We start from the raw sequence: 21,438 nt of genomic DNA, 5'->3' as shown, positions 1-21,438 counted from the left end.
GAGATCTTTCACAATATGACCCTATTGCCTTCTGTCTACAAGAAAACAATTTAATACCAAATATGACCTTCCCATTGGAACTACATAATACATCAGCAAAATCGTGTTGCACACAATCTGAACACAATCCGAACAATCGATTTATCCATAATTTCATTATACTCTATCTCTAACTAAAAATAAGCTATGCCAACTTAGATGAATTAGTGGTACAACTTCCTAAACCCTACTGCATCATAGGAGACCTTAGCAGTTATTGAGAAATCAAAACATGGACAAACTGTTGAAAAATTACTTGATGAACACTATCTGATAACTCTCAGTAATGGAGTGCACACATATATGCATCTTTCTACAGGATCTACATCAGCTATTGATGTCTCTCTATGCTCTGCATAGAGAGACATCAAACACCCATAAACACCCATCAACCTAGCAGTAAAATATATGTTTAACCAAATACTCAGGGCTGGTGATAACATTTGTGGTGCCTGAGGCAAAACCTTGCAATGCCGTCTAATTCATATCATATCTTAATGCACATATATATGCAGTAGCACATCTAGCAGCACTTGTGGCAAGTGCCTCACTTGTGCATCCCTAGCACTGGTCCTAAAAATACTGTAGGCAGTGGATAAAGCGATTCCAAAAATATCAGCCATTTCCCCATTCCACCATTCGAAAGTGTGGTGGAATGGTGGCTGCAGTGTGGCTAAAATAGAGAAGAACCGCATGGAACATCTTCAGGAAGTTCCCAACTGCTAATCTCATCCGATTTAAACAGGCAAGGGCCAAGAAAAATATTTTAGGCAAACCAGATAAAACGGAAGCATGGAGGCATTTTGCTTCCACAATTACAAGAATGACAAAAACCCAAACAATATGGACCAAAATATAGTTAATGTATGCAAAACACCCACGCATCAACTGCCCCATGCTCATTGCCAATGGCTATGATATTACAAAACCAGAGGAGATTGCAAACACTGGGTAGATTATTCGTGGAAATTTCAACTATGACATACTCGCCACATTTTCAGGCACACAAAGCACAAGCTGAAAAACATTTAATCAATTTTGAATCAGCATCCAGTGCTGCATACAATCTCCCCTTCACAATGTCAGAGTTGCACCATGCTCTAGCCTCCACCAAACTATGTACAGCAGAGTCAGATAGAATACAGAATATCGTGATGCAGAACTTACTAGACTGGCCCTCAAGACACTTACCTCTCTACAACAGAATATTCAAAGAAAACACTTTTCCTGGACAAATAGCGCCATGCTTGTGTTTTGGCAATTTAAAAGCCAGGAAAAGATCCTAAGAATCCGCAACATTATCAACCTATTGCACTCACCAGCTGTATGAGCAAGGTCGTGTAAAAAATTATCATTGCCTGGCTATCCTGATTTATAGCTTGAAATGACCTACTAAATCCAATGCAATGAGACTTCCAGGAAGACATCCACTTTTGATTAGGAGAGAAATAAACATCTGTGATGCCTTTGTGTGGAAAGAACACCTTGCTGTGGTCCTCTTTGACACAGCTCAGGGATAAGGTATCTTTCCAAGCGTGTGAAACCTGTACAACCTGCAATTACATGGACTCTACCGCAGTTTATTAGAAACTTCCTATACCACTACTCATTTCAAGTTAGAGTTCACAACCACTTATCTTCAAATTTTATCCAGGAAGAAGCAGTCCCACAAAGATCAGTACTAAGTGCTACCCTCTTTAATATAATAATAAATTCAAATAACACAGTACCCACCACAAAAACAGTATCCATTACCCTGTACTCTGATGACTTCAGTATTGCCCGGCATTCACCTAATAAACAAATGGTCCCAAAACAATAGATTTTGTCTCTCACACCAAAAAACAACTGGGATACACCTCTGTGGAAGCTTAACCTACATCCACGCATGGAACTCCAACTAGAAAATCAAATCATACCAGTGGTCCCTAGTGTCCGTTTCCTTGGTGTGATATTTTACTTGAACATATAAAAGTAATCTAGATTACCTGTCTTAAAAAGCTAAAAATCTTAAGAGTTCTATCAAGCACAATTTGGGGAGCCTACCACTACACACTACTGCTGGATTTGTAGTAGTAGTAGTAGCGCCTCCGTAGCCAGATGGGAAGGAGCAGCAGTGCGTAGCACATGCTTCTTGATAATACCGGGGTTCAAGCCCATCACCACCAAATACGGAGGATGCGGAAAGGTTAGGGAATGACCACCGCATATCCCGGAGTAATATGACCTTAGTTACTAATGCTCCTAAAAACCAAATAACAAACAAATAGTAGTAGTAGTCATAGTGGCATTCGATGCAAGAAAGCAAAATATGAACTTATGCAGCATCAGCCAAAAAAAAAAAAAAAAAAAAAAAAAAAAATTACACAACAGTTCCCTCTAAATGTTTGTCCAATTCCTCCTTAAATTTATTTAACCTATCAACTTCCACAACGACAGATGGTAGTATTTAAATTTATGCCCCCTTAGGTTCATAATCTGAACAAGTGGAAGAATCCCATCAGAATTCAGCATGCTCAACCCATTCAAGGCCTTATACACCTCAGTCAGATCACCTCGCAGGTGCCTAGTCTCCAGCCACTGCAATTTGCAGAACTTAAGCCTCTCTTGGTAAGAGGATCCCTTCATTCCCCTCACCAATCTTGTTGCCTTTCTCTGTACACACTCAAGCAAATCTACATCCTTTCTAAAATGAGGTCTCCAGACCTGTACGCAGTACTCAAGGCGTGGCCTGGCCATTGCCTTATACAGAGGGACAATCACCTCCTTTTCCCTGCTAGAAAAATTCCTGTATATCATTGACAAAACCCCATGACCTGCCCTGGCAGCCTGTCTGCATTGCTCAGAAAACCTCATATCTGACTGCACAATTACTCCCAGGTCTTTTTCATTTTCTACCATCTTAAGTGTAGTACTACACGGTTGGTATGTTCCTCTGGGATTACTTCTACCATATGCAGTACTTTGCATTTGTCAATGTTAAACTTCAGTTGCCACTTCTCAGCCCATCTTCCCAAATTTTCTAGATCCTGTTGCAGTAGCACACTGCCATTACTGTCATTAACAACCCTGCCAACCTTTGTATCATCTGCAAACTTCAACACTAAGCCGGATTTACCTTCATCAATATCATTGATAAATATACAAAACAACAGTGGACCCAACACCGAAACCTGTGGGACTCCACTACTCACATTAGTCCACGAAGATCAGTGCCCATTGATTACCACCCTCTGCCTTCTCCCACCCAACCATCCTTTTATCCATTGTAGCAACTTACCCTTAATACCATTCTGTTCCAATTTATACTTTGCATTAATACGTTCACATCTAGACTTGGTTCTGTAGCCACAATTTGGGAAGCCTACCATTACACACTACTGCTGCATTTGTACTCTGCATTAATATGCTCACATCTAGACTATGGTTCTGTTAGACCAAGCACTTTATGTTAGCTTGATCCTTTGCACCACAGTGCTCTTTTCTTGCACCAGTTTAGAGCCTATATGCCAAAGCAATTGAAACCTCCTTACATCTAAGCAGACAGATGCTCTTTTTAAACTATGCAGCAAAACTCAAAGGACATCCAAACCATCCCACTTGGAATGGACTCTTCTACCCTAAATGGGAAAACCTTTACAGGCTTATCCATCTGTAAACCCACCAACTGGGATAAGCCTTAACTCACTGCAGACTGACTGGCAACTTGACCTTAGTAAGATACGATCTTTCATTCACAGCCTGGAGGAAATACATCTTGTCTGAACAGAACATACTACAAATACATGCCGCATTGAGAACTCAACATGGCAAGTATGCAACAGTTTAAACAAATGAATCTAAAGCTGACAGTCATGTTGGCACAGCAGCATTATTTCTCTACATTATCATAGCCAAGAAACTCTCTACTGGATGTAGCAGCTATACTGCAGAACTCTTTGCTATCCATATAGCCTTAAATTACACACTCTCAACAACCATATTGCACATAGTTATATATGCAGACTCTATCAGTTCTATCCTAGTTTTACAACAGAATATGAAGAATGATAATGCCTTATTTAGACAGATCTGAAATACTCTAAGCTAGAGTATTCCACACTGGAATTTCTGGAAACAAACATGCTGACCTAGCTGCTAAAACTGCTACTGATCCTATAGACCAAGGGTCCCAAAACTACTGCCAATGAAAGAAATTTTATCTGGCCCGCAGATATTTCAATTAGATCGTAAAAATTAATGTTTATATTTCACAATAAAATTTATGTAAAACACATTTTACAGATTATTTTAACATTCGTCACTTGATTGATCGTGTTGATGCATCTGTGTCATCAGCTTAGTCTTGTTAGATATTAATTATGTTATTTCCACTCAAAGCTATTATTTGAAACATCATTAAAATAATCCATTAATCTTGACCCTCTCATTAAATAGCAATAGTCATTAGAGACAGCAATTATGGATTTTTGATATTTTTGAGTGTGTCTAAAGCAATTGAAGGCCTCAAATTGAATTGGGATTTGCTGTCAGCAGTTACGACGAATGGTGCTAAAAATATGGTCGGTACTAAAATTGGGTTCACAGGTCAGCTTCATAAATATCTTGAGAGTAAAAATATTAAAAAACCAAAGCAATTTCATTGTATAATTCATCAGCAGTTTTTGGGCATAGCTTTAGGCATGTTAACTGTAATATCAACGGTAAATTTTATTTACAAGACTGGTCTGAATCATCGACAATTCAAAAATTTTCTTGAAACAATTGAGGCTGAATGCGATGATTTGTTGTATCACACTAAAGTACGATGGTTGAGTTGCAGCAACATGTTGAAGCGATTTTTTGAACTTAGCATTGAAATACATCTATTTATGAAAAAAAATTGAAATACATCTATTTATGAAAAAAAATTGAAATGTGTTCCGGAACTGTCAGATCCTAAATGGTTGTGGAGCCTTGCCTTTTTAACAGATGTGAACACCTTAATTTTCTTAATATGAAACTACAAGGATGAGACAAACTTTTCAATGAATTGTATTATAATGTCAAAGCATTTGAAACAAAACTGGAGTTATTTAAAAGTCAACTACTTCGGAATAATTTTTCACATTTTCCACGTTGCAATAATTTATCAAAAAATATGCCTAGTTTTTAATTTTTCTACTAAAAATTTTGTTCAAAATGTTAAGTTTGTTGCAGGAAAATTTTGTAGATAGATTTTCTAATTTAAAAATTAATTTAAAGGTGTTTGAACTTTTTCAAAATCTGTTTGACGTACCCACCAATGATGTTGATGAGAATATACAATTAGAGTTGGTAGATCTTCATTCTAATGATGCACTGAAGACAATATTTAAAATTGAAAATGTAATTTGATTTCATTCAACATTATCTGAGTCAGATTATAAAAAAATTAAAAATTTTGCAAGAAGTAAATAATTACATCTACTTTTGGAAGTACCTATATATCTGACCAGATCTTTTCAAAAATGAAATATATAAAAGATCCACATTTACCTGACTTATTAAGAATTGGAACTAGTACTTTAAACCCGATATTACGAAACATTTACACAAACCCGAAATTATGAAACATCGCATTGCACAACTACATTCATCTCATTAATTATAATTTTGTTGTATTACTAACTGTATTTTTGTGATTAGTACAATAAATAAGTAATAATTAAAATTTGATAAAAACAAACTGTTAGTATTGGCTACATGGTGCAAGGAACCCTATGGCTTAGGCTGTACCAGCCAAAAAATAAAATAATAAGAAGAAGAATTTTTAAAAAATAATAAGAGAAAAGGAAATAGATAATGTATGCATTTCCCTCCTCCCATAGGTATTTATCCTGCTTGCCTTTGAATTTCCCCAAACTGTCAGCCTCTACCATCCACGTAGGTAACTTATTCCAGTAATTTATAACTTTCAGGCTAAAAATAAAACTTCCTGCAATCCAGTCTAAACCCATAAACCCAGGGACTCGCGTTTGGTGAGTATGGGCTTGGCACACCCAGGGTCCTGAGGAGCTGGATATCATTATTCTTCTCTTTCTTGAGTACTGTATATAGGTCTGCAGGCCTCATTTTAAGAAGGATGTAGAGCTGTTGGAATGAGTACAGAGAAGGGCAACAAGATTATTGAATGGAACAAAGGGTTGCTCTTTTTGAAGAAAGGCTTAAGTTTTGAAAATTACAGTGTTTGGAGACTAGGCACCTGCGAGGTGATCTGATTGAGGTGTATAAAGACTTCAATGGTTTGAGCATGCTCAATGCTGATAGGATTCTTCCTCTTGCTCAGAATAATCACCTGAGAGGCCATAAATTCAAATTGAGGAAAGACAGATGTAGGATAGATGTGTGCAGAAGTTTGCCTTTAGCCAGCGGGTAGTTGGTTAGTGGAACAGATTTCCATCCTTTGTTGTGGAAGTTGATATCCTAAATAAATTCAAGGCTGAGCTGGACAGGTATTTGTAACGAACGGAGCTGCTTCAGCTTAAACTGATGCTGCCTAAGCTTGCTTTCTTGTATCATATGCCTCTACTAATGCTAAAGGTGTATTTCATTTTATGAGACATACTTATGAATAAATTATTGCAGTACAGTATATGTGTACACAAGGATATTTTTGTTTAGAAAAAAATCACTATTCACTGCATTTGAGCGAAAAAAGTTTCGGGTTGCATGTAGAAAGTTTATATCACTGTATAATTTAAAAAGACATCAACAATCACAGGATAGCAATTTTTAGTTTGTGCTTACAATTGGTCAACTGAAAGCTCCTACACATCATATTGCAGAATGACTGTCCTGATGGAAACTCTTCACAACTCCTTATACAGCTCCACTAAAATAATCAGAAAGCTACTTATTTATTGGGCACCTCTGCAGCCAGGTGGAAAGAGCAGCAGTGCATAGCACACGCTTCTTGATTAGAATGGAGTTCGAGCCCGTCACCACCAAATACGGAGGATGTGGAAAGGTCAGGGAATGACCACCGCATATTCCCAGAGCAATATGGCCTTAGTTGCTAATGCTCCTAAAAACCAAAAACCAAAATAACATAACTTTTTATCATAGAAACATGAAATGACTTTGGAAAGAAGTCATATCTGGTTTCAAGTTTTTAGTTGCTAATGCTCCTAAAAACCAAATAACAAACAAACAATGAGAAAAACATTAAATGAACTGTTCTAAGAAGAAGTCATTTTTACCAATATAAGATGCTCTTGGCAATTTCTCTGAGAAAAACATTGGCGCCTCCGTAGCCAGGTGGGCAGGAGCAGCAGTGCGTAGCACATGCTTCTTGATTAGACCAGGGTTCGAGCCCATGACCACCAAGTACGGAGGATGCGGAAAGGTCAGAGAATAACCACTGCATATCCCCAGATCAATATGGCCTTAGTTGCTAATGCTCCTAAAAACCAAATAACAAACAAACAACGAGAAAAACATTAAATGAACTGTTCTAAGCAGAAGTCACTTTTACCAATATATGATGCTCTTGGTAATTTCAACTTTAATCCTGTGTGCTTGGTAGTGCATTTCTCCAATAATATACTTTAAACAGTGTAACTAAATGTATAGCATATGCTAAATGTGTACTCTGTTTGAGGACATAGAAGCTGTAAATATTTCATCTTATCCATTTTAATTTTGAAGAGATACTTTTTTTGATGAAGTTGCAGTAAAAGTTCATAAGGTTGAGATATGTAAGCTTGTCTGTAATCAATCACAAAGGGGGTTAAGCAAGCGAACATAGATTACGAGAAATCTTTGGTGAAAGATGCAAAGAAAAACAGCAAAAATTTCTTTATTTATATTAACTCGAGAAGGAAGGTAATTATATAGTGAAATCAGATTGCTCCACTTGATATCAGTGGTTCAACTGTTGATGATCCAGCTCAGAGAGCTGACAAATTGAATGAGTATTTTCCATCTACATTCACAAATCAGGAATTCTGTAGGAAAGTGTATGACAGAATCTTATTAACCTCTAACAGGGAACTAAATGATTTTGTAATAACTGAGAACAGAGTGGAGGAGAAATTGTTGAAGTTAATCGTACGAAAGGCACCTGGGATGGATGGGATCTATTCAGTTATATTAAAGGAGGCAGCAAAGGAAGTAAGCAAACCCTTAACCATAATTATGAGAGCATCATTGGACTCAGGGGAGGTCCCTACAGACCGGAGATGTGCAAATGTATCCCCAATTCACAAAGGGTGACTCAGGTAATTACAGACCTGTTACTTTAACTTATTTTCTGGGGAAAATAATGGAGTCACTGGCTAAAGAAGCATTGCAGGATCATCTACACAAGACTGCAGTAATAATTCAGACATAGCATGGGTTTCTTAAGGGGAAGTCTTGTCTGACCAATTTTATTGAATACTATGATGTGGTCACAAATGAACTGGATGCAAAAAATGATTTTAATATCACAAAGGCAAGTTGCTACAATAGATAAAAGAATGGTTGAGTGGAAGAAGACAGAGTGGTAATCAATGGACACTGTTCTTTGTGGACTAATAATATTAGTGAAGTTCCCCAGGGCTAGATGTTTGGCCCATTGTTGTTTTTTATATTGATCAGTGATATTGATGAAGGTATATCACGCTTAATGTCCAAGTTTGCAGTTGCTACAAAGGTTGGCAGTCAGTATGGTACTGCAACAGGATCTAGAAAAGTTGTGCAGATGCGCTGAAAAGTGGCAACTGAAGTTTAACATTTACAAATGCAAAGTGCTGCATATGGGTACCAGTAACCTCAGAGAAATGTACCAACTGTGCGGTCTCACAGATTTTTTAAATTCTATACAGTGGGACCAACTGATGATGTTACCAACAACAAATTCTAAATGGGAAGCAGTCAAGGAATTAATCTTGGAAGCTACTAGGCTTTTCTTACCAATTAAGAAATATTTTTCAAGTTTTAGGCCTAAATGGATGTTAGATCAACTAATGAGACTAATGGCAGAGAGGGGGAAAAAAATGCATGGGAGAGATATAAATTATCAAGAGACAGAGATGCCTATGGTAGCTATAAGATCGTCTGTAATCGTCACAAAGGATGTTAGGCAAGCGAAGGCAGATTTTGAGAAATCTTTGAAAAACACCAAAGACTTCTTTATTATTATTATTAGCCATATGGTGCAAGGAAGCCTGAGGTTTCTGCTGCACCAGCCAAAAAAATTTTTTTGGAATTATCCTGAGAGAGAGAGAGAGAGAGAGAGAGAGAAATAAATAGAAGGGAATCACCAAGAAAAAGAAGAGTGATGATATCCAGCTCAGAACCCTGGGTATGCCAAGCCCATACTCACCAGATGTGAGCCCCTGCTTATATAAACTCCAAAAGGAAGGGGAAGAATCCGATTGATCCACTTGATATCAATGATTTGACTGTATATGACAGACATTTTGAACCTACATTCACACATGAGGAATTATTCAGGGAGGAGAAGGCCAGATTTTTATCAAACTCTAACAGGAAGTTAAGTGATTTTATAATAACTGAGAGCAAATTGGAGGAGAAATTGTTGAAGATAAATACAAGAAAGGCGCCTGGGGTGGATGGAATCTATCCAGTTATATTAAAGGAGGTGGCAAAAGAACTAAGCAAACCCTTAGCCATAATTATGAGAGCATATTCGACTCAGGGGAAGTCCCCATGTACTGGAGATGTGCAAATGTATCTCCAATTCACCAAGGGGAATCAAAGGGTGATGTGAATAATTACAGACCTGTTAGTTTGACTTCTATTCCAGGGAAAATAATGGAGTCATTGGTTAAAGAAGCATTGCAGGACCATCTAGACTGTAGTAATAATTCAAACACAACATGAATTTGTTAAAGGGAAGTCTTGTGTGACTAATTTCATTGGATACTATGATGTGGTCACAAAGGAACTGGATGCAAAAATTAATTTTGATATCATATACTTCGATTTCAGGAAAGCTTTTGATACTGTTGCACATGGAAGACTACTGTTCAAATGATATGACATTAAGGGCAGGTTGCTACAATGGATTAAAGGATGGTTGAATAGTAGAATACAGAGAGTAGTAATGAATGGACACTGCTCTTTGTGGACTAATGTTATTGGTGAAGTTCCCCCCCCCACGGGATTGGTTTGGGCCCATTGTTTTTTTTAGCATTAGCAAAGGCACGTGATGCAAGAAACCAAGCTTATATAGCATCAGCCAAAAAAAACCCTTATTTCACCCATCCACTCGCTCCAAATGTTTGTCTAGTTCTGCCTTGAATCACTTTAATCTCTCAACATCTACAACGACAGATGGAAGTTTGTTCCAGCAATCAGCCACCCGCTGGCTAACAGCAAACTTCTGCACATCTATCCTACAACTGTCTTTCCTCAATTTAAATTTATGCCCTCTCAGGCGATTATTCTGAGGAAGAAGAAGAATCCCATCAGCATTAAGCATGCTCAAACCATTCAAGGCTTTATACACCTCAATCAAATTACCTTGCAGGTGCCTAGTCTCCAGACACTGTAATTTGCAAAACTTAAGCCTTTCTTCCTAAGAGCAACCTTTTGTTCCATTCACTAAGACTTTTTGCCTTTCTCTGAACTCATTCCAATGGCTCTACATCCTTCTTAAAATTAGGCCACCAGACCTGTATAGAGTACTCAAGGTGTGGCCTGACCATTGCCTTATACAGCTAAGAAAACTTCATATCTGCTTGCACAATTATCCCTGGGTCCTTTTCCTCTCTACCACTGTCAGTGTAGTACAACACAGTTGATATGTTACTCTGGGATTAATGCTTCCCATACAGCACTTTACATTTGTCAATGTTAAACTTCAGTTGCCACCTCTCAGCCCATCTGCTCAACTTTGCTAGATCCTGTTGCAGCAGCTTACTGCCATTAGTGACATTAACAACCCTGCCTATCGTCTGAAAACTTGGACATTAACCCTGATATACCATCATCAATATCACTAATGAATACAGAAAACAAAAATGGACCCAACACTGAACCCTAGGGGACTCCACCAATAAATTAGTCCACCAAGAGCAGTGTCCATTGATTACCACTCTCTGTCTTCTCCCACTCAACCATCCCTTTATCCATAGCAGCAATTTGCTTCCAATGCCACACTGCACCAATTTGTGCAGCAGTCTTCCATGGGCAACAGTATCAAAAGCCTTTCTAAGATCCAGATATAGGATATCAAATTTATTCTTTGCATCCAGTTCATTTGTGACCACATCATGGCATCCAATCAAATTGCCCAAACAAGACTTTACCCTTAACAAACCTATGCTGTGTCCAAGCTATAACTGAAGTCTTGTCCAGATGATCCTGCAATCCTACTTTAACCAGTGCCACCATTAATTTTTCTGGAACAGAAGTTAAACTAATAGGTCTGTAATTAGCTGTGTCTCCCTTTGATCCTCCTTTGTGGATTGGGGTCACATTTGCACATCTCCAGTGTATGGGTACCTCCCCTGAGTCCAAGGAAGCTTTCATAATTATGGCTAAGGGTTTGCTTACTTCCTTTGCTGCCTCCTTTAATATAACTGGATAGATTCCATCCACCCCATGTGCTTTTCTTATGTTTATCTTCTCAACTTTACTTTCAGTTATTACAAGATTATCTAGATTACTGCCAGAGTTTAATACAACTGTGGCATTCCCCTCCCTGAATAACTCCTCATGTTGTGAATGTAGATGCAAAATATTGATTTAGTTCGTTAGCCAACTGTGAGCAGGATCATCAACAGGTGAAACATCGATATCAAGTGGACCAATATGATTCATCCCCTTCTTCCTAGAGTTTACATAAGTAAAGAACTCTTTTCTGTTTTTCTTTGCATCCTTTGCCAAAGATTTCTCATAATCTGCCTTTGCCTACTAACCTCCTTTGTGACTTGGTTACAGACCAGCTTATATCTATCATAGGTTTCTGTGTCACCTGTTAATTTATATGTATCCCATGCATTTTTCTTCTCTGCCACATGTTTAATTAGTTCAACTGACAGGCGCCTCCGTAGCCAGGTGGGAAGGAGCAGCAGTGCGTAGCACACGCTTCTTGATTAGACCGGGGTTCGAGCCCGTCACCACCAAATACGGAGGATGCGGAAAGGTCAAGGAATGACCACCGCATATCCCGGAGCAATATGGCCTTAGTTGCTAATGCTCCTAAAAACCAAATAACAAACAAACAAACAAACAGTTCAACTGACATCTATTCAAGCCTAAATCTTGAACAATATTTCTTAGTTGGTATGAAAAGCCTTGTAGCTTCCAAGATTAATTCTTTGAATGCTTCCTATTTTGAATTTGCTGTTGGTAACATCATCAGTTGGTCCCACCGTATAGAATTTAAATACTGTCCCAAACCACTGTAGTCACCTTTTTGAAAGTAAAAATCCTTCCCTTTACCCTTGATGATAGTTACCTCTTTGAGTAAATCCCACTTCAGCACACTGTGATCACTGCCATCTAGTGGTTCCTTTATCTGCAAATTATTATTGCATGAATAATCACTGCTGATAATCAGATCAACAGTATTTATTACTCATTCTGGTTGCCTCTTGAAAATGTTACTCTAGAAAACAGTCATCCAATAAATCCACAAAAGTCTTGCTAGTTTGTGAGTGACCTATTTTTCTTTCTCTGTACAGTTGTTTATTATACTCCTCAGATTAATTAGGATTATAACACACACCTGCTCTCATTTTTCATTTAACAGTGCTTATGTCACTCCAAACAGACTCAACATTGCATTGTCCACCAACATTAATTTGATGCAACTTCCTTAGATTTTATGTGTTTCTTAACTAACAGCATAACCCCTCCTCCCTGTACATATTGTATTCCCCAAATTTCAATTCTGCACTGCTTTTGTCTGTGTGACACCACATCTCTGATATCTCAATGATATCTACCTTTTATGTCTTGACTAGCACTTCAAGCTCATCAAATTTATTAATTATACTCCTAGCATTGGTGTTCATGCAAGTATACATGCACCTGTTTCTGCTTTTAGTTACCCTAACACAGCCCATGTATTTATTAGTTTCACTATGACTCCCAGCAGTCCTGGAAATCCCTATTGCCTTGCTTTCCCCGCTGCTGCTCAATTGCATTTCAATAAAAGCAGTGCAAGAATCACTTTCACCTTTGCCAGTGGCTACTGTTTAATCTATTAATCCGTGTATCCACCCAAGCTAGTAGATTTCCAATCCACCTACATCTGCCTCGATAGAATCAGCAAATATTTTTGCACCCTTTCTATTTAAGTGTATCCCATCCCTGTAGAAGCAATCTTTTCTGTTAACAAGCACAGACCAGGCAGAAAAAAATTCTGAGCCTTGCAGAATCTCTCCAGGGCCGAATTGATTGACAAGTCTCTCATCATATACTCCCTCCTATCGTGTCTGGACAGAATTGCAGACACTTTCAAATTCAAACCTAACTCACGGCTTTTTTTTTTCAGCATTGACTTGTACTTGTTAAGTAAATCCGCCGGTCTCCTACTCTTAATATCATTAGTGCCAATATGTACAACAATATCACCCTTTGTGCCCTTAAAAGATGATATCTGCTGTACAACGTTATCACCCTTTGTGCCCTTAAAAGATGATATCTGCTGCTGTACAACATCATCAACCTTAGCCTCTGGCAGACATATTCTGGTCCTGTTCCCCTTAATCGTTTTGCACAATATGTTCCCCATTTCCCTGACAATATTTATCAATTGTATTGATATACAAAATTGATAAATTTTGTATATTTATCAGTGATATTGAAGGTACATGAGACTTAATGTCCAAGTCTGCAGATGATGTAAAAGTTTGCAGATGATGTAAAAGTCACTCTAATGACAGTATGTTACTGGAATAGGATCTAGAAAAGTTGGGCAGATGGTCTAAGAAGAGACAAATGAAGTTTAACATTGACAAATGTAAAGTACTGCATATATCTGTAGCAGTAACCCCAGAGTAATATACCAACTGTGTGGTACTGCACTTAGGGTAGTGGACAGTGAAAAAGACTTCGGGGTTAATTGTGCTGTCAGATATGAGTTTTCTGAGCTATGCAGACAGGTTGCCAGAGCAGGTCATGGGGTATTGTCAATGATATACAGGAATTTTGCTAGTAGGGATAAGGAGGTGATTATCAGGCAGTCGTCAGTCCTCACCATAAGTACTGCGTACAAGTCTAGAGGTCTCATTTTAGGAAGGATGTAGAGTTGCTAGAATGAGTACAGAGAATAGCAACAAGATTGGTGAGTCAAACGTAGGGGTCCTCTTACCTGGAAAGGTTAGAGTTAAATATTATGTTCTGCAAATTGCAGCGTCTGGAGACTAGGCACCTGCAACGTGATCTGATTGAGTTGTATAAGGCCTCGAATGGCTTGATCAGGCTCAGTGCTGGTGGAATTCTTCTTGCTCGGATTATGAACCTGAAAGGGACATAAATTCAAATTGAGGAAAGACAGTTGTAGAATAGATGTGCGGATATTTGCCTTTAGCCAGCAGGCAGATGATTACTGGAGCAGACTGCCATCTGTTGTTGTGGAAGTTTGATAGCTTAAATAAATTCAAGGCTAGAACTAGACAAACTTTTGGAGCGAATGGATGGGTGAAATGGGAAGGTTTCTTTTCTTTTTTTTTTTTTTTGGCCAATGCTATATAAGCTTTCTTTCTTTTATCATATGCTTCTCTACTAATGCTAATTTAAATACTGTCTCAAACCATTGTAGTCATCTTTACGAAAGCAAAAACCCTTCCCTTTACCCCTGATGATAGTTACCTCTTTGAGTAAATCCCACTTCAACACACTGTGATCACTGCCATCTAGTGGTTCCTTTATCTGCAAATTATTATTAGCATTAGCATTAGTAGAGGCATTTGATGCAAGAAAGCAAGCTTATGCAGCATCAGCCAAAAAAAATACCACTTCCACTTCACCCCTCTGTTCGTTCGAAATACCTGTCCAGCTGAGCCTTAAACTTATTTAGGCTATCAACTTCCATGACAAGTTGGAACAGACTTCCAAGGGATGGAAGTCTGTTCCACCAACCAACCACCCGCTGGCTAAAGGCAAAGAATATTGCATGAATAATCACTGCTGATAATCAGATCAAGAGTATTACTCATTCTGGTTGCCTCCAGAAAACAGTCATCCAATAAATCCACAAATGTCTTGCTAGTTTGAGTCCATAAAGTAAGAACTCACTCTCTAAAAACCCTTATGAGTTACTGTTGAAATTGAAGTGTTTTTTATTTTGTTTTATTTTATTATATTTTTTAATGATTTTAGTTGTTTGTCTGAGAAATTCTTTAACAAATAATTTTAGGCAACAGCAGAAGCTAACAATTTAGCTGCAGTTGCCCGCTCCAAAGAGTATTACTGCTCCGTTATGGATGAAGTAAGTTTTGAATATAGATGCATTTCTTTTTTTTTGAATTAACATTATATTATCTATAATAATTATTGCATTCAATGAATAGTAAATTATATTAGCATGGTGTTTTGTTGTCATTAAAAAATATATATTATTATTATTATTAGCCATATGGTGCAAGGACGCCTGAGGCTTATGCTGCACCAGCCAGGAAAAAAAAAAATTCCCTGAGATTCTTTGTTGTACTTCTAAAAAATGTAAACTGATTTTATTTGAAAAAAAGAAAAAAACAATTTTATGCGATGTTCACTCTACAATTTAGCTGTCTTGCAGCTAAAGGTAAAATATAATAACAGCAGTTTTAGTGCTAGGAGATGCAATATAAACAGGTGCATTATAGCCATTATAGCCACCATTTAACTCCAATTAAGCAACACAAACATGTTAAGTCTCCTCATACTAAAACTGCTGTTATTATTTATTTTTTCTCTCCTTTAAATAAAATTGGTTTCCTTTTATTTAAGAAGTACACTGATTATGTTTTCAGACCAACTGAGTATGGGAAACAACTTTCCAATTGAGAAGAAAGCTGTTTATTAGGTAAAAATTTTAATGTTTAAATTATGTGGGTCTAAACTTAGTCTAATTTTAACATCAAATTCAAAAATTTCAATCAAAATATGACTAAAACAGGCCAGATGACAAACAGCCTAAACCTAAAATAAGGAACCCCCCCCAGTGCCTATCAATTGAAACTTCCTCTATATATAAATGGTGGTGGGGTTGAAAAGTTCATGGCCTAGGTGTGAAATGAAAGGGTAGTGGTATATTAAAAATTTCTATATTTAATAATATACACTTGAAATAGTAACCCACCAAGTTTCATGCAGTTTCAACATCTTTTTTTTAAATATGGGTCTTGAAGTCAACAAAGTTGTGTAAATGAGGAAGGAAGAAAGGACAATAGCAGTCATCCAATATTTGGTAAAAAAGGGACTAATGCCAAAGGCAATTCATGAGGTTGTGGTTACAACATTTGGGTAGAAACCACTTCCTATTCCATGGATAAAAAGTGGACAGCAAAATTTAAATGAAATAGGAAGAGCCTGGAAGATGCCCCAAGCTGTGGAAGACCTGCAACATTCATTACTCCAGCAATTGTTGACTGTGCGTGTTCTGGTTATGAGTGACCAACAATTGAGAGTTCAGCCAGCATGTTGGGCATATCATCTGAATGTGTGTACCACATAATAACAAAAGGTGTCAACCTTTATCACTTAACTTATCACTTAGAACTGTGATAAAAGTGTCAACACGATGGATCCCATAGTCATTGACAGCGGATCAAAAATGCACTGAAATCAAGTGAACATTTGCATCAGTTTTAAGCAGATCCAGCAAATTTCCTTGCCAGATTTGTGGTCATGGAGGAGACATCAGTCCATCACTTTCAGCCAGAGATAAAGGAGCAGGCCTAACAATGAAAACACAGCTCTTCTCCCTCTCCAGTGAAAAACAAATTGATTCCTTCTGCTAGCGAGGTGATGGCATCAGTTTTTAGAGATGTTGATGGAGTGTTGCTAGTAGATTACCTTCAGAAAGACCAGACAATTACAGTGGCGTATTATGCAGACCTTGTGAGGCATTTGCAGGAAAACATCAAAGACAAACACCAAGGAAAATTCAGCAGAGGAGTCTCATTCTACCAGGACAACGTTCCTGCTTATTAGTCTGTTACTGCTGTAGTGCTGAACTGCAAGGGAATGGCTTTGAAATCTTGAGCTGTCTTCCATATTCACAAGATTTAGCACCATCAGACGTTCACCCATTTCCTAATTTGTAAAAATACCTGGCTAGCATCCATTTTCTCACTAACAGTGGTGTCATTGCTGCAGTGGATGCATTCCTGGAAGCCCAAGAGAGAACTTTCTTTGAAGCTAGAATTGAAGTATAGGACTCCAAGGGGATTGTGTTGAAAAGTAACATGTTAGTAGACTCCTCAAATAAAGCATTCATACTCAGGCTAGAAACTTTTCAAATGTACCTCCATATATATACACACATTTGTATATAACAAAAGTATAGCAAATAAGATGGTATGGAGGTGTACAATTTGTCTTTATATAAGTAATTTGGGGGGATAAAGAAAAGAAAGGAAGAAAGAAAGCAAAGAGGATGGGGGAAGAGTATATTTTAATAAGTATATTAAAATGAAAGACCACCAAGTTGTATTGAGAATACATTAATTTCAAAAATTAAATAAGTCCTTATCGCTTATTATTGTACTACAGTTGTGATGACTTATCAAGAACATAGTATTTAGATACACCCCACACATTTTCTGAACAAAGAAATTTGAAATCGACCAAATACAAAAATAATGCAATAAATTTTGCAGCATCAGATATGAATAGAGTAGTCCCAACAGTATATACAATTGATTGTAAATAAAATTAAAATTATGAAAAATTGAAAATATGGTATATGTGTGTGATACCCATAATAGCTGTAATAAATGCACCAACCTTTATATATAATAAAGACTTTAATAAAATTAAATTAAATTAAATTAAACACAGGGTAAAACTGTATATTTAATATAAAAATAGAATATACTTATTAAACTAAGGAGTTAAAGGCAATAAAAATAATAAAGAGATAAAATTTAAAATATACGAAAACACTAATGTGTTTCACTTAATCAGCATTGGAGTCTGTGTTGCCTATTTTGCGGTTCAGGCTGTTTGTCGTCTGGAACCTTTTTTTTTTTTTTTTTTTTCTTTCTTATTTAGCTGAAATTTTTGAATTCAATGTTAAAATTGGTAATTGATTATTAAAAGTGGTAAAAAACAACACCAAAGCTTTCAAAGGTGACCACCTTCGTCAACAGTGGAATACAGCCATGGTAAATCCTTAACACCAGTGGGATCACAGCTCTCAGTATGTGTTACTGGAGAAGCATGAGAATTATCCTTACACATGCCCAGAGACTGCAAATGACCCTGTAGCATGACAGGCAGAACCATTCATTTAGACCAAGGATTACAATTGAAGAGAAATTAATAATGACTCCCCTATCTCTATTAATGTTGTTAATGTTCTGAAGAAAAGAAATTGGTAAGCTCTCAAACCATTTTTAGTGCCTATACCTATGTGAGTGATCAAAAATAATTGCTACATCTGAAGAAATTTAATGATCTTCCAGAAATTAGGCATATATCTTTTTTTTTTTTTGTTTAGCTAAGGAATTTTTACTTTTTATCAAGAATATAACTGAATTACCATTGTGATCATTACAGTATAGGATAATACATATTACTGCATTTAGGACTATTAGCTTAGTGTAGTATTGTCAATTAAATTTATTAAGGTTATTAATTTTCATTCTTAATCAGTTAATCAATTAAATTGTATTTAAATGGAAATTGTGCCCCCATACTGAAGGGGATGATTCCCCAATGCATCACAGCCTAAAAAAGTGTGCAACTTTTGAAATGTTTGCAGATCTTTCTGGAACAGGACATGATAGCCAAGGAGGATGTCTTTGTGTGTGTGTGTGTGCTAGGTGTAGAGTGTGTGAAGAAATTATGCAGCAATTATGCAGCCTGATCTGATAGAGGTGTATAAGGCTTTGAATGGTTTGAGCATGCTCAATGCCAATGGGATTCTTCATCTTTCTCAGAATAATCACCTCAGAGGGCATAAATTCAAATTGAGGAAGGACGGATGTCGGATAGATGTGCGGAAATTTGCCTTTGGCCAGCGGGTGGTTGGTTGGTGGAACCGACTTCCATCACTTGTTGTTGAAGTTGATAGCCTAAACAAATTTAAAGCTCAACTGGACAGGTATTTCGAACGAACGGAGGGGTGAAATGGGAGAGGGTTTTTTTTTTTTTGGCTGATGCTGAATAAGCTTGCTTTCTTGCATCATATGCCTCTACTAATGCTAATGCTAAACTCAATGCCAGAGCTCACTGTTGTGCATCAGACAACACAGCAGCAATATTCAAGGCAGAATGCTCTGGTCCTACAGGAGCTAGTTATTATCAAAGACTGTTTGTGCAAGAAGGATAGGTGAAATAGGAACAAGGTGTCTGCCACTGGCAAAAGTAGGCTTGTAGAGCAGATATCATCTTTTAAGGTCACAAAATGTGATATTGTTATACATGTCACTAATGCTATTAAGAGATCTGAGGGCTTACTTAACAATTACAGGGCAACGTTGGAAAAAAGTCATGAGTTAGGATTGAATTCAAAAGTGTCTGCAATTCTGCACAGATACGATAGAAGGGAGTATATGTTGAGAGCCTTGTCAATCAATTCAGCACTGACTGGAGAGATTGTGCAAGGCTCGTGGGGTAGAATTTTTCTCAGTATGGTCTGTGCTTGTTAACAGGAGAGATTGTTTTTACAGGGATGGGATACACTTGAATAGAAGGGATACAAGAATATTTGCTGATGCTATTGAGACAGTGATAGGTGGGGGTGGAAAATTGCTAGCTTGGAGGATACACAGACTAATAGTTTAACAAAAGCTGCAGGCAGGTGTGTAAGTGATTCTTGCACTGCTACTATTGGTATATGCAGCAAGCTGGAAAGCAAGATGTCTGAGATTTCAGGCCCTGCTGTGGGTCATCATGGAACAAATGAAAACATGGGCTGTGTCAGGGTAACTATGAGTAAGAACACGTACATGTATGCTTGCATGCATTGTAAATAAATTTGATGCATTTGAAATACTGATTAAGTTGTTGAATGCAGTCATTGTAGGAATAGTGGAAATGTGGTGTCACTCAGACATTAGTAATGCTGAACTTGAATATGGGGAGTACAATGTATACAGGAAGGACAGACAGGAGAGGTGGAGGGTTATACTCTTAGTTAAGAAGAATATTAAATCTAAGGCAGTGCATACAGTTGACATGGGTGATGAGTTCAACGTTGAGTCAGTTTGGTGAGATATAAGCACTGGAAAAACAAAATTGAGAGTAAAAGATGTTATAGGCCTAATGACTATGATGAGTATACTAAACAACTATACAGGGAAATTGATTGGGCCAGAAAATTAGAATGTCTCATAATGGAGGATTTAACTTGCCAGATGTTGACTAGAATTTGTGGGTTGGTCACTCATATACTAGCAAGACTTGTGGATTTCTTGGATGACTGTTTTCTGCAGCAGCATGTTAGAGAGGCAGCAAGAGGAAACAACACTGTTAATCTGGTTATCAGCAAAGATTCTTCATGCATTAAGAATCTCTAGGCAAAAGGTTCACTGGGTGGCAACGATCACAGTGTACTAATGTGAAAGTTAATTAAAAACATAATTAGTGTCAAGGGTAAAGGGGAAGGCTTTTGCTTTTGTAAGGGTGGCCAAAGAGGTCTGAGACAGTTATTAAATTGTGTGCATGGAACTAACTGATTATATTGCCAACAGCAAATTCCAAATTCTAAATGGGAAGTATTCAAGGAAGTAATCAAAGAAGATACTATGATTTTCATAAAAACAAAGAAATACTGTTCAAGGCTTAGACCTAACTGAATGTTAGATGAACTATTGAGACAGTGAGGCCTCCAGACTCTGTATACAAATCTAGAGGCCTCACTTTAGGATGTAGATCTGCTGGAACAGGTGCAAAGAAGGACAACCAGATTAGTGAAGGGAACAGACTGGGCTCTTTCCTAGAAAGGCTTCAGTTCTGCCATTTGCAGCTTCTGGAGATTATGCACCTGTGGGGAGATTTTATTGAAATGTTTAAAGCCTTGATTGAATGAGTTGAAAGAATGAGTAAGCTGAATGTTAATGGTATTCTTCCACTTGCTGTGACTACGCATATGAGGGTGCATAAATTCAAGTTGAGGAAGGGTGGTTGCAGGATAGATGTGTGGAAATTTGCCTTCAGCTATCGGGTTGTTGATCGTGGGAACAGGCTTCCATCTGTTGTTCTGGAAGTGGCTGGGTTGAATATATTCATGGGAGAACTAGACAAATTCTTGGAGGGTACAGATGG

At 37.5% G+C, this 21,438-nt stretch overlaps 1 protein-coding gene across 1 annotated transcript in view; it reads left to right on the top strand.

Annotated features, from left to right (window-relative positions):
- LOC150084619 (atlastin-2-like) overlaps positions 1–21,438 on the top strand; it is a 403,792-nt gene that overhangs the window by 274,036 nt on the left and 108,318 nt on the right. Inside the window, exon 11 of the mRNA XM_090375357.1 lies at positions 15,380–15,451. Within this exon, the coding sequence (XP_090231483.1) occupies positions 15,380–15,451 (72 nt within the window). The remainder of the gene's footprint in view (positions 1–15,379; positions 15,452–21,438) is intronic.

Source organism: Mastigoproctus giganteus, chromosome 6, assembly GCF_048544385.1.
Source record: "Mastigoproctus giganteus isolate SK-2022 chromosome 6, ASM4854438v1, whole genome shotgun sequence".
Taxonomy (NCBI): Eukaryota; Metazoa; Arthropoda; class Arachnida; order Uropygi; family Thelyphonidae; genus Mastigoproctus; species Mastigoproctus giganteus.
The sequence above is the reverse complement of the archived record's forward strand: the minus strand, read 5'-3'. Positions and strand labels throughout refer to the sequence as shown.